This window comes from Haemaphysalis longicornis, unplaced genomic scaffold, assembly GCF_048455015.1.
Source record: "Haemaphysalis longicornis isolate Haplotype H1 unplaced genomic scaffold, Haemaphysalis longicornis Haplotype H1 scaffold_78, whole genome shotgun sequence".
NCBI classification, from domain to species: domain Eukaryota; kingdom Metazoa; phylum Arthropoda; class Arachnida; order Ixodida; family Ixodidae; genus Haemaphysalis; species Haemaphysalis longicornis.
The window spans coordinates 924,140-942,730 of NW_027526441.1; the positions used below are offsets into that span (position 1 = coordinate 924,140).

At 51.3% G+C, this 18,591-nt stretch overlaps 1 protein-coding gene and 1 non-coding gene across 2 annotated transcripts in view; one reads left to right on the top strand and one right to left on the bottom strand.

Annotated features, from left to right (window-relative positions):
* LOC144148132 (scoloptoxin SSD14-like) overlaps positions 1 to 18,591 on the top strand; it is a 100,668-nt gene that overhangs the window by 19,211 nt on the left and 62,866 nt on the right. Inside the window, exon 3 of the mRNA XM_077679724.1 lies at positions 16,932 to 17,092. Within this exon, the coding sequence (XP_077535850.1) occupies positions 16,932 to 17,092 (161 nt within the window). The remainder of the gene's footprint in view (positions 1 to 16,931; positions 17,093 to 18,591) is intronic.
* On the bottom strand, positions 5,355 to 5,427 carry Trnas-gcu (transfer RNA serine (anticodon GCU)). The gene has a single exon. It is a non-coding gene; the product is annotated as a tRNA-Ser (tRNA).

The following is an 18,591-nucleotide window of genomic DNA, read 5'->3' on the forward strand; positions in this document are numbered from 1 at the left end:
TTCCAAAACAATGAAAATGCGGGAAAGACGCGTCAACATATAGACGGTGTAACGAAAGAGGACCAGCGTCTGGCTTCCGATGTGGTGATCAAGTCGATTACCCAGGCCGCGAGCACCCCAATCCCCCTCTTCCTCTTCTCCTGCTGTCGCCCCTGCCTGCTCTTTTTTATTTCTCAGCAGACGGTATTCGTTGAAAAGTTTAGCGGCCAATTTCTTCACTTGGGAACACTGGAAACGGCCACAGACATGGCCGATGCGCCACGGACACGGCGCAGCCTGAGCCACTGCGGCCGCACGCCGAAGAAAAAAAAGACACCGGCGGACGTCATCTGCTCCGTTCCAATTCGATTCTAAACTCTGGCGCCAACAGAGATGTTATTAATAGCACTCACAGTGAACTCGACGCAATACTTTGTGTTCGGCGAAGAGTTCGTAACGTGAAATACAGTCATGTGTTTCACAGTCGTGCTTAGCTGGACAAGTGCCGCCATCCCGCGGAGCCCGACGTAACGAGTGACGGCGCACTCACATGGTTGCATGGAGGAGAAGAGGGGTGCCTGATCTGCGGGCCGTGCGCACAACGTCGCTAAGCAACAGACGTTTGGCCACAGATATGGCGGCGCACACTTGGTTGCCTGCATGCATTCCACGCAATTGAATACCGAGGATATATGCAGGCTCTTGCACTTAACGCACAGCTGCAACAATGTTGCATGAAACTAGCTGCAGATCATTTGAACGGCTGAACGGCCGAAACTGTCCCCATTCCGCCATGTGGCGACATTCAGCCGTAACTCACTTTGCGCCGTAGTGAGACTCTCCGCCGTGTTGCGACGCTCAGCCGTAATGCACTCTTCGCCTTAACGGTACTGTACGCCGTAGTGGGACGATGCCTATTTTAAGACCCTGGCATATTTGGTCTTCTTCCGCGAAAATACGCAGGACGCGATTAGTATCGTTTGTATGACACCGTCGAAGGGACTACACGCTAAAAAGCAAGAACCAACGGGCTCTTCTCTCCTTGACGGCGAGGCAAGGAGTAAGAAACTGGCGCCCATCTGTTTTTTATTAGGCCATTTTGTGCTCGGGCACACTTCTAGTTGTCAAAATGGGAGTTCTCACTTTTGCTTAGATAAAATACACAAACTCCGACTGGTAGGCTGCAAGCTTTTTTAAAACAAGGGGAAAAAGCGGGGGACTGGCGTGCTGTGCTGATCACGACAGCACGAGAACTCATGATGGAATGATTGGCGTGATCATAATTACGTTACAACAAGTGTATATTCATCACATAGGGAGCTACGTATTCCTGGTGCTCTATGAATCTGCCGCAGATATAGAGAACCTAGTATGTCGTTTAGCGGAAACGCTACAGTTTTTGTTATTATTACTCTTCCATGCATTGGACAAACGCAAAACAAGCTGTGCTGACATCCTAGGGAGACATCCTTATGATCTACTAGAATTGGGCGAGCGCGGTGCGGCTTGCAACAAATACAGAAACAGACCACTCGCGAGCACTTGAGGCCGCTGTGGCGTCCTCAAGTCATCGACATGAAGTGACGAAAAGCCTTAACCGAGGCGAAGCCTGACCGATCCACCAAGTAAGAACAGACTCAGCCAGTACACCAGCTTGGCTACACAAACTAAGCATTATCTCATCCCCTTTGCGCCGCTTGTGCAGTTTGACTGGTGACATTGATCTACGGTATGAACTGCTGCAAAACTAAACGTGAGTGGTCGATCTTTTCCCGTGATCTCCGGAAGATAGGAGTGCCCCATGCTAGTTCGGAGGAAGTTATTTTTCCCTTGGGGCATAGGTTGTGCGAAAAGAGGTGTCTCGTCTCCAGATGGAATTTTTCCAGTCCACATGACTATGTGAGACGTGGTGACGTGTCTCTGTTACAATATATGGGACGACCAGGCGGAGCAATGTCCTGTAGTTATGTAAGTTATGGAGTTATGGAGGGCGGATTCCGCCCCATCTAACACATACATACATACATACATACATACATACATACATACATACATACATACATGCATGCATACATACATACGTACATACATACATACATACATACATACATACATACATACAGAAATAAGGGTTGGCATTCAAGAAAACCTCGGAAAGCAAAGGGGAGGATGTGGAAGGTTATTGAAACAGATAAAGAATTTGGAAAGAAAGTGGAGAAAAAATGCCTGCCAGGTGGGATCCGAACCCACGACCTCCAGAATAACGGTTTGGTGTGATAACCACTACGCTACCGGCGGGGCGATTTTCCCCTCCACTTTCTGGGGTATTTATGTCAATGTAATTTTTTCCTGTGCTTGGGGGTGGTAGCCAGCGCCACTCGGACTACTCGCGGGGAAGGGTACTGTCGGGCGCTTCGACGCACCAACTGGCGCGGGCCGTGGGACGATCAGCGCACAAATTAAACGCAGGTGTCGCGCGGCGCCTTGAAACGCCGCGCATTACGAGGAACGTTGCGCCTGTTCACACCGGATGCGCTAATTGCCATCACATGGGGTTGGACCCCCACGAAGGGCTCGCTTTTCCCTCTTCCATGGGCCCCAGCGGCAGGGTTGAGGGAGGATGGAGACGACATCGGGAGACGCGGTCCGGGCGCAGGAGAGCTCGGCCCGCCGTCTTTGGGCTCCGGCCGAGCACTGTTTTTTTAGCCGCCCGCCGGGCTGTAAATAAATGTGTACAGTTTTGTATCGGAGGCTGAGTTTGTCGGTTGAGGATACCCGGGGTGAGATCCTCAGCGCTACTGCGGCTTGTAGGAGAAGCCCCGGGGAAAAGAACATCACGAAGATAACTGGCGTAGTCGACAGGATCTTCAACAGCGACGACTCAGCCTGCCGGCGGGCGAGACGAGCCCCTCCACGGACAGAGCTCGCGGAGAAATCGTGGTCTGCTGAACGAGATCGGCGGGAGCAGCGAGCTCGCTAGCTTGGCGGAGAAGCGGCTTGATCGGCGCTCAACGGACGTCTCAACGGAGACCGAGGCAATCTCTGCGGCCTGCTGAGCAGGGGAGAAGCAGCTTGGCGAGCGGTCAGTGGAGGCATCAGCAGCCAAGTGAGCGTGGAGCGGCAGGAGCAGCGAGCTGTCGGCAGGCGAGAAGTAAGCTGGCCATTGTTTCGTAGACACCTCGGTTGACGGAGCCGCGCCTAAATGGATACCCCATCTGCCCCAGTGCGGCATCTCTACAGGCATTGAGCTATGCAGGTCAGTGCCTCTCTTGATCCTGGGTGCGTGGCTCACTATGACATGAAGGGGGTGCTTCATGAGCAGCCCTGAGATAATGGGGGCCGGTTAGCTAGGCACGGTGAGATGGAGCTGAGTGTGAGGGCTGACGAGGCAGCAAGCGTCAGGATTAGGTCAGCCATGTCGTTCGCTGAGCAGAAGGCGCTACTGCAGGTGAAATTGAAGATCGCTGAGGCGGAGTTAGCAGCGGAATGCCTAAGGAGTGAGCGTTTGAGAAGCGCTAACAACGCTACCGCCTCACCGATCGGGCAGCGAGCACAAGGGTGCAGCGAGATGGATGGGAGATTAGATTGCATGAGCATGCTGCAAGGAGTGCTCGTAGATATGCCCTCCCAGGAAGCGCTTGTGCATGATTGGTTCGCTGACGCCGAGGCCAGGCTAGACTCCTACTGTGTTCCGCCAAAATGGCGAGCAGGAGTAATTATTCCCTACTTGAGCGTGAGGGCTAGAGGGTGCCTAGCTGGACTCTCGGGGTAGCAGCGCAAGAGCTACGCAGTTCTTAAGGCAGCAGTACTGAAGGGACTGAGGCTGGCTTCAGGTGAGCGTGAGCCCGTTGTCGCAGCGTGCGGAGACGCAGAATATTCCGGGAGCGTGGCCAAACGGCCAAGAGCTTTGCAGGATGCAGCAGCCCGGGAATCGCGCGAGTAGGATGCAGTTGGTGTTGTGCAAAGTGCATCCTGTGCTTCTGGAGATGCCCAAATGTCGAGTCGTGAGAATGCGATTGCCATGGGAAGGTCCAGCGAAGTGAGAGAGGAAAGTGCAAATCAGGGTACGGCCGCTCGTGTTGTGCAGCCCCAGGCAATTGCAGGTAGGACTGCAGGAGTGGCTGAAGAAATAGCCTCTCCAGCATTGCATGTCAGCGTTGATGTGACCGCTAAGCAGCCGTCTGCTGATTACGCTGACAAACAGCGCGTAGTGCAGCACGGCGCTCCGAGCTAAGGATTGGCTGAAGTGGGGTGTTCGGACAAAGGAGGGAGGAAGTGTCAGCCAGCTTCACCGCAGTGCAGCGTGACTGCAACGCAGGCGGGCGATGCAGAAGCGGTTCCTTCTCGAGCGAGAAAGCGGGGAGGAGAGGGGCCCCTGTTACTGTTGTGCGACGGGGTGCGCCGCATGGCAAGGGGGTTTTCAGACGACGACGGCCGGTGCGTACCACCTGCTAAAGGCCGCTCGCTCTGAATAAGCTGGATGAGGATTGTGGCTATTTGTCATGGTGACCTGTAGCCAGGGTCAAGGGGCACTGGCCGTGTTATTGTTGTGTCGTGAACTGAAGGAACGATGGGGCACGTGCCAAAAGTGTGTGTGGTGTGTGTTTCGTGTGTGAAACATTCCTGAAGGTATGTTTCACAGTGGTGTGGAGGCGTCGGGCGCTTCGACGCACCAACTGGCGCGGGCCGTGGGACGAGCAGCGCACAAATGAAACGCAAGTGTCGCGCGGCGCCTTGAAACGCCGCGCATTACGAGGAACGTTGCGCCTGCTCACACCGGATGCGCTAATTGCCACCACATGGGGTTGGACCCCCACGAAGGGCTCGCTTTTCCCTCTTCCCTGGGCCCCAGCGGCAGGGTGGAGGGAGGATGGAGACGACGTCGGGAGACGCGGTCCGGGCGCAGGAGAGCTCGGCCCGCCGTCTTTGGGCTCCGGCCGAGCACTGTTTTTTTAGCCGCCCGCCGGGCTGTAAATAAATGTGTACAGTTTTGTATCGGAGGCTGAGTTTGTCGGTTGAGGATACCCTGGGGGAGATCCTCAGCGCTACTGCGGCTTGTAGGAGAAGCCACAGGGAAAAGAACATCACGAAGATAACTGGTACCTTCCTTTTAACCCCCGGGCCGTGACTCGAGTGTCTAAGACATGTCAAGGGGTCGACCAGCGTTGAACCCTCGTAAGCTTCCTATGGCACCAAGACTGCCAGAACAGAGGCCCTCGCTATGCATGTAGCAAATCAGAATAGGAAATGAGGGGCTCATTGTAATAAGACAGAAATAAGGATTGGCAGTCAACAAAACCTCGGAAAGCAAAGGGGAAGATGTGGTAGGTTATTGAAACAGATAAAGAATTTGGAAAGAAAGTGGAGAAAAAATGCCCGCCAGGTGGGATCCGAACCCACGACCTCCAGAATAGCGGTCTGGTGCGATAACCATTACGCTACCGGCGGGGCGATTTTCCCCTCTACTTTATGGGCTATTTATGTCAATGTAATTTTTTCCTTCGCTTGGGGGAGGTAGCCAGTTTGACATGTTGTAGACACTCGAGTCACGGCCCGGCCGGGACTTTCTCGGGTGCCTGAACTTCAGCTGGTGCTGCTGTTTTTGGGGGTTAAAAAGAAGGTACCCTTCACCCCGAGTAGTCCGAGTGGCGCTGGCTACCACCCTCAAGCACAGGAAAGAATTACATTGACATAAATACCCGAGAAAGTGGAGGGTAAAATCGCCCCGCCGGAAGCGTAGTGGTTATGGCACCAGACCGGTATTCTGGAGGTCGTGGGTTCGTGTAAGGTCCACTTATGAGGTCAGTGGCCAGTCGCGTAGGCTGCGCGTGAGAACCGCCACTCTGTCTGGTGGCTCAACCTGGGAACTCTACGCGGCAGCCGTCGCCAATTCGTGACGGCACGTATGGGTGCCGGATAGTCCGGCCAACAGAATTCCGCTGGGATGATCCCCCATTCCGGACGCAGTCGGTGTCGACGGAGTTGTAAGACCCACTCGTGAGGTCAGCCGCCAGGCACCCGGGCGGCGCTGGAGAACTCGCCACTCTGTCTGGCGACGTAGCACTGCCAACACTGCAGAGCAGTCGACGCCAGCTTGTCACGGCACGAACGGGAGACGGATTGTCTGGCCGACCGAATACCACGGGGATAATCACCCACTGAAAACGTCGACGGCGCTGCCGGGTTCCTTGAATGGTGGAGGTGGTGTGCTGGGGAGGTGTAATTGCCGACGTCGGAGCATGCACCGCGCGAGCCTCCATTGTTAACCCGCTCCGGTCGGCATAGGGCACCGTCGCCGCCTTTACCCCTCACCCCACGGGGTCGCAAGCACTTGCTCGTCCGCGAGCGGGCCGTTGCCACAAAGATGGTGGCGCCTCATTGAATATTCCGTAGCGCACTGAGTGACAGGTGTCTACGTGAATTTGGGCACTCCCTTCAGCGTGTATGAATGTTACAGGGGTGTTCCCGAGAGAGCATGTGCTCGAGGTGTTATAAGGCCGAACTTGGCCGTTAGAAATGGTTCTTGTCTGAGCGCTGAGCTGGTAGTTCTCGGCGGGACAAGGAGTCTCGACCGTTAAAGCTAGGTTGGGCATTGTGAGTCCCCTAGGCGAGAGGTTAGGATCGCGTCGGAAGTTTAGGGTACAGCGCCGTACAGGGCAACTAGACAGATCCTGCGGCGAGACAGGGTCTCGGCCACCGTTTCTCGAGCGGTCTGTATACGCTCCGAGGATAGGAGAGTTAGACGAAGTTTCTGAAGCTCCAGGGATTTGTACTTACTTAGAGCTAGCGTCTTACTGGAGTTTGATGTTTTGCTCTTTATTAGTCATGTACCCAGTTTTACTACTGTCAATAGCTGTATATAAACTCTTTGTTTCATTTAATCAACCCAACACCTCGAGGTCGTCAATTCGACTGCTGTCTCTAAGAACTTTAACAGCATCGCCCTGCCAGCCGCCTGCCAAATTAACCAGAGCCCGGGCGATTGGGTTCCTGATCGACACCGGACTTCGGGGAAACGAACCATAACCTTTTTTGCTGGCGCAGTCGGCAAGATTTGGCAGAAGAAATCACCAGTCCACAGCCAGGGGCAGCAAACGGACGCCAGCCCGCCTTCATCGGCAGCAGCCTAGCTCCGCCCGGAGAGGAGCGGCAGAGCCAAGCCAGCGCATGGGGCCAATGACGCGGCAGCCGACCACCGACGGTGCGGGTGAGTGGGATTTCTTACGCTTCGTTGTGGCGGTGTAGGCTCAGTCCGGCGGCAGGAGGGGTGCTCCAAGCGGAGTCTGAAACAATAATTCCTAAACTAATGGAGTTAGAGTTTCAAAAAGCGAAGCTCGAAACAGAGGAGCGGGAGAGAAAATAAGCGCGTGAAGCGGCGGAGCGAGAGAGAAAAAAAGCACGCGAAGCGGAGGAAACAGCGCGCGAAGCAGCGGAGCGACAGAGAAGAGAGGCGCGAGAATCGGAAGAATGCATACAAAAACTGAAGCTCGAATCTGAAAAGCGGTTGCGAAGGTGTGAGTTGGAGCTGGAACGGAGAAGGCAGACGTCCTTGCGCTCGGACACCCGCGAGCAAAAACAATGGGGCACAGAGCCAGCTAGTTGTATAGCGACAGCGACGTTGAACGATTCCGGCCAGCGTTTGGAAGTTGAACATTGCGATGACAAATTAAGCAACCGTGACTCCCTACATGAGGCTAGCATTTCCGCTGGTGTCCAACGCGTGGAGATGGACATTGGGATGAGGAGTGACGAGGTAAGCGCGTCCGGTGATATCGTACAGCGGTGTAATGAGGCGATGCTTGAACGTGACGGGCAGCCTCGCAGGCAAAGTTTGGGGGTGGAGCTGCAGCGCATAAGGCAGAACCCTTCGAGCAGGCCCAGTTATGCACTGACAGCAAAGTTGAATGGGAGCAGCCCGTTTTTCAATTTTAAGTCGCGCGAGAACGAGATAAGCGGCCGTGGCTGCGCACAGGAAGCGAGCGGCTCAGCCGGGAACACCTGCACGGAAAGGGAAGCGAGCATGAGGAGCGTTCCAGCGAGCGCGTCCGGTATAAGAGCAGAGTCAAGGGGTAGTCTTGTTGTTGCGAGTGTAGGGCCTCAAGTTGCGTTTACACCACACACTGAGCTAATGCATGCTGAACTTGCTAGCACGGGCAGTACCCAAACTCTAATCGGTGGACCGGAGGAGATTGGCGTCACGCAGGAAAGTCTTGGGGCCCGCCGCGCTCAAAATGCCGCTCGAAAGTTGCACGAGAAAGTGAACTCCGTGTCAGGCGTTCAGGAGCTCGCCCAGAAGAGAAAGGAGATAGAAGACGAGAAAGCATGTGACGAGGGTAGGAATGATACAGGGAGGTTGTGTGGGTTAGGTAGTCTTGATGGTGAGAGCGTGCCCGAGGAGCCTGATGGAAAACACCAAAACGCATGCTTGGAGACTGCGGAACAAAGAATGAGAGGTCCCGACGAGGTTAGGAAGGAGAGAGAAAAACCATGTGAGGAGACAGATGCCGAGGGGAAAGAGCAACGAGACGCAATCAGCGGTCTCACAAAAGCGGTGTCTGCGATAGGGCTTCATAGCATTACTGTCGGTTGCGGCCGTTACCGAGATTCAGTCGGGAGCCGCGCTGGAAGGGCTGACGCACTAAGTTCTGCGACCTGGCCGTGTGTCACAGGCCCGAGTTCTGAGTTGTGCCAGTACGAGTGCATGCCGGGAAAGCTAAAAAACTGTCTTGGTCAGGCCGCTGCTCAGAATGCACTTAGCGCGTCCGAGCGGTTTTTGGTAATAACAGATGTTGGTGAGGTGGTTGCAGCGGGGCACTCTATACGTAAGGGAAAGAATGACCCCGAGACGGTCGTCTCGTTTGCGGGCCGACGTTCCGCTCCAGCATCAAACCTTCGCTCACGCTGCCAGCACGTGTCATTGGCGTACGTTGGGGCATTGGAGAGGCATGGCCGCGCGGCCTATGGCGGCAGGAAACGGTGTCTCATTTTATGATACCACTCCGTCTTCCCCAAAGTTGTGTTCGCCTCATGGGGCTAAATTGTCGAGACTTCCGTTGACATTACAACGCTACACGGTCCGGATAATCTGCAGAAGGTTTGCAAATACTCGAATGCACTACCCTGTTTTTGGAATGTTGCTTGGGGAGGCCATTATTGAATTGCCTCCCAGCCTTAATGCCGCCACGACGGACATGAACATTCCCATTCACCCGTCCTTTTTCGTCGGTTGTGTGTGTGTGGGTGTGCCGTGGTTGTACGTGACGATATGCCTTGGGTGCTCGATCCGTGTACAGAATTGATCGATCCGAGCACCGAACCGCCCTTTCTGTGCACCGCAAGTGAACGAAAGCACAGCCGAACGTTCTTGAAGGAACGTTATCAGGCTACGCCGTCAAGGGGGACATTTGCACCCGTGCGCATAACGGCAATGCAAACTTTCTTAACGTTTTATTTTTGTTGACTGCAAAATTGCCCGTGTTGTGTGCCTGTCCTTATTCCTTTTGTTCTTGTCGAGTGCCGGAATGCTTGTGAGTGTTTGCAGGTATAGCGCGCATCAGTGTTATAGGTTGAGTTGTATGGTTGTTTGTGGCGTTTACGCGCCCCGATGACACGACCCAATTTCTTTTTACTCGCACTTAGTGTTTTTAGCATTTTTTGGTATGTTTCCGGTTCGCTAGAGTATTCCGTCCCTGTTGAACGGCTAGTGAATAGGTTGTGTTTGTAGTTTAGGTGACAGAGGGTTCGGATAAGCTGCAGAAATAGAAGGGGGCTCATCTGTGGTTATACCTAGCTCCTTCCACGTGCTTTTTTTGTTCCGTTGTTATTGCTGACGGAGAGATGAAACGAGTGGCCCTTTTGAATTCTTTTCGGATTGATTGAACCAAGAGATCCAGTAACCCTCATAAAGGGGGGAGTTGTAAGGTCCACTTATGAGGTCAGTGGCCAGGCGCGGAGGCTGCGTGTGAGAACCCGCCACTCTGTCTGGTGGCTCAACACTGGGGACTCTACGCGGCAGCCGTCGCCAATTCGTCACTGCATGTATGGGCGCCGGATAGTCCGGCCAACGGAATTCCGCTGGGATGATCCCCCATTTAGGACGCAGTCGGTGTCGACGGAGTTGTAAGGCCCACTCGTGAGGTAAGCCTCCAGGCGCCCGGGCGGCGCATGAGAACTCGCCACTCTGTCTGGCGAAGTAGCACTGCCAACACTGCAGAGCAGTAGACGCCAATTTGTCACAGCACGCACGGGAGACGGATTGTCTGGCCGACCGAATACCACAGGGATAATACCCCATTGAAAACGCAGACGGCGCCGCCGGGTTCCGAGAATCGTCGGCGTGGTGCGCCGGGGAGGTGTAATTGCCGACGTTGGAGCGTGCGCCGCGCGAGCCTCCATTCTTAACGCGCTCCGGTCGGCATAGTGCACTGTCGCCGCCTTTCGCCCTCACCCCGCGGGGTCGCGCGCGCTTGCTTGTCCGCGAGCGGGCCGTTGACCCAAAGATGGTGGCGCTTCATTGAATATTCCGTATAGCACTGAGTGACAGCTGTCTACGTGAATTTGGGCACTCTCTTTCGCGTGTACGAATGCTACAGGGGCGTTCCCCAGAGAGCGTGAGCTCGAGGTGTTATAAGGCCGAACTTGGGCGTTAGAAATGGTTTTAAGTGCGAATGAACTTCTTAAGCGAGCCTGAAGCGTCCGCCGCCGTCCGCATTCCGCCGCCGTCCGCATAGCAACAGCAGCGGGTGCGCGCGCTCCTCGTCTTCCTTGGCAACGGGGGGAGATGGGCGCGCGCTGCCTGGCCGCTGACATGGCACATACCCACGTGGGGGATTGGCCAGGATTCTCCTCGTCTTCCTTGGCAACGGGGGGAGATGGGCGCGCGCTGCCTGGCCGCTGACATGGCACATACCCACGTGGGGGATTGGCCAGGAATCGGGCGTGAGAAGGGCTAATGCACCCGCTTAAAGGAGTACTGACACGAAATTTCAAAGCTGAGATCCGCTCTAGCAATCAAGTACAACGACAACACAAATAGGTGTCTGTGAATAAATGCATCTTTCTTTCTTTGTAGTTGTGTGTGTGTGTGTGATCTCTCTTTCGCGAACATTACCGAACCGCGCAAATTCAACTCCTGCATTCGCACTTTCACATTCTTCCCCGCGGGGAAATGCGGGGAATTTTTTTGTCCGAGCGCTGAGCTGGGCAGTTCCCGGTGGGACAAGGAGTCTCGACCGTTAAAGCTAGGTTGGGATTTGTGAGATCCCTAGGGTAGAAGTTAGGATCGCGTCGGAAGTTTAGGGTACAGCGCCGTACCGGACAACTATAGGTTTTCCCGCTCAATTTAATCCAATCGCCATACAATTTAATCCAAGCGCCAGCCACTTTAATCCAAGTGCCATCTAATTTAATCCAAACGCCATCGAATTTAATCCAGGTGCCAACGAATTTAATCCTAGTGCCAACCAATTTAGTCCAAGTGCAAACCAATTTAATTCAGCTGTTGGAAGGTTGTTCAGGGGTGTTTTGTGCGGAATTAGGCGAGCTTTGCGGGCTTTGATGGGCGTGGTGGGATGAAAACGTGGTGTTCTTAATGGACATTTACTAACATCCGCAGATCAAGAGAGCGGTCTCGTTCGATCCGTAGGTGGCGTGTGGTGATCGTCTGCAAGATCCTCAGAACTTTCGTCTGCTCGCGTATTGTTACCCCAGCAGATTTGCCAGCGCATTTTTACGCCAGCAGACGACGCTTCTGTCACCAGCAGGCGATATTTCTGACGATCTCGCAGACAAAATTATAATTCGGAAATATTGCTTAACACTGCATAAAAGCATTGAATTCTTGAAAATGAAAATGCAGAGGACATTTATGTAATGTGTCTTTATCAAGGAAGTTGTGAAGGCATTGTTACGCGAAGATGAGACGGTACTTCTGACGTGTGTTATCGACGGCACTCTTGCAGGCGACCAGCTCACAGCAACGGTCTGCGCGTGTTGGTAAATGTATATTGAGCTGTTCGCATAAGACATTGTGCCCATAATGGATGAAGAAACACCACGTTTTCATGACACCACTCACCACAAAGTCCGCAAAGCTGTGCCCGATTTCGCCCGAAACTCTCCTGAACATTTTTGTGGTACCTGGATTAATTTTCATGGCGCAGGAATTAAAGTGGTAGACGCTTGAATTAAATATTCTATGGACATTTGGATTAACCTGAGCCGGAAAACCTGTATTTGCAGTCACACTTGAGAGCGGTAAATGATCACTTAGACATATCATCACTTTTACACCCTCCTCCACCCCAGCCGATTCTGCCGTTACCCGGTGATGGCCTAACGAATATGAAATAAGCCCCTTTGATTTACTCGTTTTCATGACATACGATCCGCGCACCTTCTAAAATTCTAAAATTCCATAGGGTCATAACGGCTATATGACTCGACCATGTGAAATTCTTTATTTAGTGGGTCCTTCACATTACAGCACACAAGGAACAATGCAGTCTTACGACACCTCGCGATATCTCGAGGTGTAATATGTAGCGATCGTACGGAATGTGGTTACATATTATCCATGTTAATGGCAGCGCGAACCAACGAAAAGTTGTGTCTGTCATACGCTGCACATTCGCGGCGTTGACAAGCATGGAGCACCGGTGTTGTTTTTTTGTCACACCTGCTGGTGCGTTCAGGAGCGCCTGTCGATGTTCCTCTAAGTAGGCCTCGGCATTGAACTTGAACTCCGAAAACACCTCTTCAGTTGGATTGAAGAAAGGGCTGTAGGGCGGCAGTTTTTAGATCGTGTGTTGGCTCACGGCCAAAGCCGCCACTTCCGCCCGTCGATGGGCTGGAGCATTGTCAAAAATAAAGACCGCCTCGCCGCCGGGGTCCTGTTCATGTGCTTGCTGTGACGCTTCTTCAAGAATTCGTTGAAGCCTGCCCAGTGTACTTTGTCGGTGATACTCCAATGGACGATGCCGTAGGCCGACATACAGAGCAGGATTTTTACATTTACCCCTCTGGTGCCCGTCACAAGTTTTACGGCCGGAGCACCTCTCTTCCCTCCTCCAAAACTCCGCGCACACCACACATTAAAATTGGTCTCATCAATGTAGTAGCGTTACACCGTCGTGCCATCGTTTTTAAGCCATTCTGCGTACTCCCGACGCTTCGACTTGACTTCCGGGCTGTTTCTCTCTACCGGTCTGAGCGTGGCCAACTTCAGGGAATAGCCGTGGCCATCTAACAACCGGTCGATGCTGGAGAAACTAATCTCAAAGTCTGGCATGGTTTCGAGGAGGGCAGACCGAATATGAGAAAGCGTGAAAGTTGGGTTATTGTCAACGATCTCGGTCAGCGCGTGTACGACGGTCACGTCGAACTTCTTTGACGAACCACCACGTTTTCTTGCGGTGCTTCGGTCCGTTGATGCAATGGATCTAGCCGTCTTGACGTTTATGCCAAGCGTCTCAGCAAGAAGTTTTAAGTCGCCGCCACGCCGATAAACCTCAACTATCCGGGCTCTGTCGACATTTGAAACTGAGTTGTTGTTTTTTCCTTCACCCGGCGCTTTCTTCGGTCTTCCTCGGGACATTTTCTAACACCCGCAGGCCAGGACCGCGGTTTTTTTACTCCATCGGTGCCGTGTGGTGATCGTCTGCGAGTTTCTTAGACGTATTGTCTATTCCGGTATTGTTACGCCACCCGATTTGCCAGCGTAGTGTAACTCGCGTAAGAATTATCGTCTGCTCCTTGCGTAACAATGCTTTAACACATTTCGTTGGTAAAAACTCATTAATGCTTTTATGTAGTGTTAAGCAATATTTCCGAATTATAATTTCGTCTGCGAGATGGTCAGAAATATCGCCTGCTGGCGACAGAAGCGTCGTCTGCTGGCGTAAAAATGCGGTGGCAAATCTGCTGGGGTAACAATACGCGAGCAGACGACACTTCTGACGATCTCGCAGACGATCACCCCACGCCACCTACGGATTGAACGAGACCGCTCTCCTGATCTGCGGATGTTGGTAAATGTCCATTAAGGTACGCTCATATAATATTTCGCACGTAAGACATCAAGGCACACCACGTTTTCTTCACACCCCGTGTATGAAAGCCCGCAAAGCTCGTCTAATGCCGCACAAAACACCCCTGAACAACCCTGCAACAGCTGGATTAAATTCGTTGGCACTTGGATTAAATTCGCTGGCACCTGGATTAAATTAGATGGCGTTAGGATTAAATTAGAAGGCACTTGGATTAAATTGACTGGCGCTTGGATTAAATTGTATGGCGATTGGATTAAATTGAGCGGGAAAACCTGTAGACGCATTCTGCGGCGAGACAGGGTCTCGGCCGTTGTTTCTCGAGCGGTTTGTGTACGCTCCAAGGATAGGAGAGTTAAACGAAGTTTGAGAACCTACATTGATTTGTATGCACTTAGAGGTAGCGTCTAACTGCAGCTTGAAGTTTTGATCTTTATTACTCATGTACCTAGTTTTCCTACTGTATATAGCTGTATGTAAACTCTTCGTTTCATTTAATCAACTCCAACGACTCGAGTTCGTCAATTCTACCGCCGTCTCCAAGAACTTCAACACCATCGCCCTGTCAGCCCCCTGCCAAATCAATCGGAGCCCGGGCGATTGGGTTCCTGATCGACACCGGACTTCGGGGAAACGAACCACAACCATCTTCAGTGTTCGGATCCCACCTGGCGGGCTTTTTTCTCCACTTTCTTTTTTTCCAAATTCTTTATCTGTTTCAATAACCTACCACATCCTCCCCTTTGCTTTCCGACGTTTTCTTGAGTGCCAACCCTTATTTCTGTCTTATTACAACGAGCCCCTCATTTCCTATTCTGATTCGCTACATGCATAGCGAGGGCCTCTGTTCTGGCAGTCTTGGTGCCATAGGTAGCTTACGAGGGTTCAACGCTGGTCGAGCACTTGACATGTCGTAGACACTCGAGTCCGAGGTAATTGGACAATAATGGGAGAGGCCTTTGCCCTGCATTGGGCGTAGATAGGCTGGTGATGATGATGATGATGAGACACTCGAGTCACGGCCCGGGGGTTAAAAAGAAGGTACCCTTCACCCCGAGTAGTCCGAGTGGTGCTGGCTACCACCCCCAAGCACAGGAAAAAATTACATCCACATAAATACCCCAGAAAGTGGAGGGAAAATCGCCCCGCTGGTAGCGTAGCGGTTATCGCACCAGACCGGTATGCTGGAGGTCGTGGGTTCGGATCCCATTTGGCGGGCAGTTTTTCTCCACGTTCTTTCTTTCCAAATTCTTTATCTGTTTCAATAACCTACCACATCCTCCCTTCGCTTCCCGAGGTTTCCTTGACTGCCAACATTTATTTCTGCCTTATTACAACGAACCCCTCATTTCCTATTCTGATACGCTACATGCATACCTACATATACACACACGCACGCACACACACACCCACACATATATACAAACATACACATATAAATTACATACATATATACATACATACATACATACTTCGCGTATTCATGGGAGGTTGTGGCCATTACTACACCAGGGTGGCCAGTCCTGCTCTGGTGAGGGAGTGCATTACCGGCAATGGTCGCCGGGGTCAGGCCGCACCCCAAGCCCCTTTGTGCAATTCCATCAATACGCGGATTTTTTTTTTTAATCCGGTGGGAATTGTCCGGCACCGGGATTCGAACCACGGCCCTTCTGCACGCGAGGCGGGTGTTGTACCTCTACGCCATCGCTGCCATGTAACTCCAATGTTATTCTAACTCCAATCTAACTCCAATGTTATTCACAGCATGCTTACAAGAAGTATTCAGAACGTTGGATTGGGAACAGGTGGGAGTAAGGGTTAATGGAGAATACCTCAGTAACCTCAGATTTGCTGATGACGTTGCCTTGCTAAGTAACTCGGGGGATGAATTGCAAAGCATGCTTTCCGCACTGGGCGAACAGAGTAGAACCGTGGGCCTGAAAATTAATATGCAGAAAACTAAAGTAATGATCAATAACCTCGGGACAGCACAGCAGTTTGAGATAGGCGGCGAGGCAGTGGAAGTGGTAAGCGAATATATCTACTTAGGCCAAGTTGTGACCCCAGATCCCAACCATGAGGCAGAGATAATTAGAAGGATCAGAATGGGGTGGGGTGCATATGGCAGACATTCTCAGATAATGAATAGCAGCCTACCATTGTCGCTGAAAAAGAAAGTGTATGACAGCTGCATCTTCCGGTACTCACCTACGAGGCAGAAACTTGGAGGCTCACTAAGAGGGTTCAACTTAAATTGAGAACGACTCAGCGGGCAATGGAGCGGAAAATGATAGGTGTAACATTAAGGGACAAGAAGAGAGCGGAGTGGGTCAGGGAGCAAACTGGCGTTAAAGACATATTAGTAGAAATTAAGAAGAAGAAATGGACGTGGGCAGGCCATGTAATGCGAAGGCAAGATAACCGCTGGTCATTAAGGGTAACAGGGTGGATCCCTAGAGAAGGCAAGCGTTGCAGGGGGCGGCAGAAGGTTAGATGGGCAGATGAGATCAAGAAGTTTGCGGGGATAAATTGGTCACAGTTGGCACAGGACCGAGGTAATTGGAGAATAATGGGAGAGGCCTTTGCCCTGCAGTGGGCGTAGATAGGCTGGTGATGATGATGATGATACATACATACATACATACATACATACATACATACATACATACATACATACATACATACATACATACATACATACATACGTACGTACATACATATATACATACATACATACATACATACAACATACATACATACATACATACATACATACATACATCAGGAAGTCGTGCTTTCGGGGTTAATAAAGGGTAGTTACGAAAAAGCAAGGGTGCCAACTGTTGTTGTTCTTCCCTGTAGCGTTGTGCTGCATTTGTGTCATCAAGTAAAACATTTTCTTTGCAGTCGAATCTTTAATCACACTGGTAAGCTGCTGAAAGAAGGAGAAAAAGTGATTCAGAAAGACCTGGGCGAGACTCTAGAGGCTGTGGCCAACAGCGGAGGAGCCGATTATTTTTACAAAGGAGATTTCGCAGAGAAGCTCGCAATGGAAATCCAGAAAAGTGGTACGTACCATTCGCTTAGCGTTGCAGTGTTTAATTCTACTTTTGTACTTGCAGAGTTGACGAAGAACACAGAAAAAGAAACACGAAGTTACTTTTGTCAGCAACTTTTGTTACCTTTGTCACGATCGCGATCATTAGTTGAACTGTTGACAGTGAGTGACTAACAGTTAAACGTGCTGGTACCTAAAGAAGAAAACGGCCGCCTACGTAATTTCTTCGGTGCAAATTTCTCCGAAAGACTTGTCTTCTTCTCTTTCCGCTCCCTGCGATTAGCTCTCCTTTCTGCCCCGCCCACCTCTCACTCTCCTTCTCTCGTCTCCAGTTCCTGCCTTTACAAACAGAAAGAAAAATTGTTGAATACTGTTATATTTACACACTCGCACTGCTCGCTTCCCATCTGTCGGAACCTTTCGTTACTTTTTATCTTTGAATTGTAACCTGAGTTTCAAGCTTGGAGTGCGAGCTCTTTTAGTAATGTTTGGTTAAGACATTTTTTTAACGCCTTTTTTGGCTTGCGGTCGAAGAAATCAGGCCCACTTCTATTCTTATTTGGAAAAACACTCCTGGTATTATATACATTTTTGTTTGGTTTGAAATATTCTTAATGTGTTGTTTTTGCTGAGCTGTTTGACAAGATATGTGGTACCAGATTTTATAGTTCGGAAAGGTTTTCCCTATATAATGGCTTGTTGGTTGAAATAATTAATTTAACCTAACGACTCATGTTTAAAACCTGCTCGCTGGTGGTATACGACCACTTTATAGATCCATTCCACACACGAACTTCGTCATTCAAGTCATGTCGGGTAAAAGTAGCTTCCAAGAGCGCTAAATGTATCTAAAAATGAACTGAGGAAGGTTCACATATTTTGCGAAAGACGGTAGGGAGTCTGAGGAACATGTATGTTTCTTTTCACTTTTTTGTTTAAGTCAAGTTTTGTACCTGACGTAGCGTGGTTTGAGTTCACTTTTTCCGCCAAGCTTGCCGCAATCCTATATCAGGCGTTCATCGTTGGGACTGCATAGAGTGCATCGTTGGAAGTGTGGTTATTTGCGTAGTTTGCCGTCCTGTCTTTATTTGCCAGATCATCGTATCCGTTGCCACCAATCTATAATGTTTGGCGTGATGGCGCTACCACTACGTGCTTTACAGATTATCACTTGCACGCACCATAAAACCTTGAAAAGAATGGATACTTTTCTTATACATGAGTTCCTTAAACATGAGATGCTTTCCTCAAACATTAGTTGCCTTATTTTAGGGCGGATTCTCCTCACCACACTAGGAAGCGTCACACAATTTACATGTCTGGAGGGCGCTGTTGCTTGCAGATCCCATATCCCGAAATAAAAAAAAATCTAACTTTTTATCGGGGGGCCGGACTGTCCGACAAACAGACCGACAGATAAGCTGGCAGGCAGGCAGGCAGACCAGTAGGCAAGCACAGAAGCAGGTAACCAGGCAGGCAGAGGCCGGCAGGCAAGGAGGCAGAGGCATG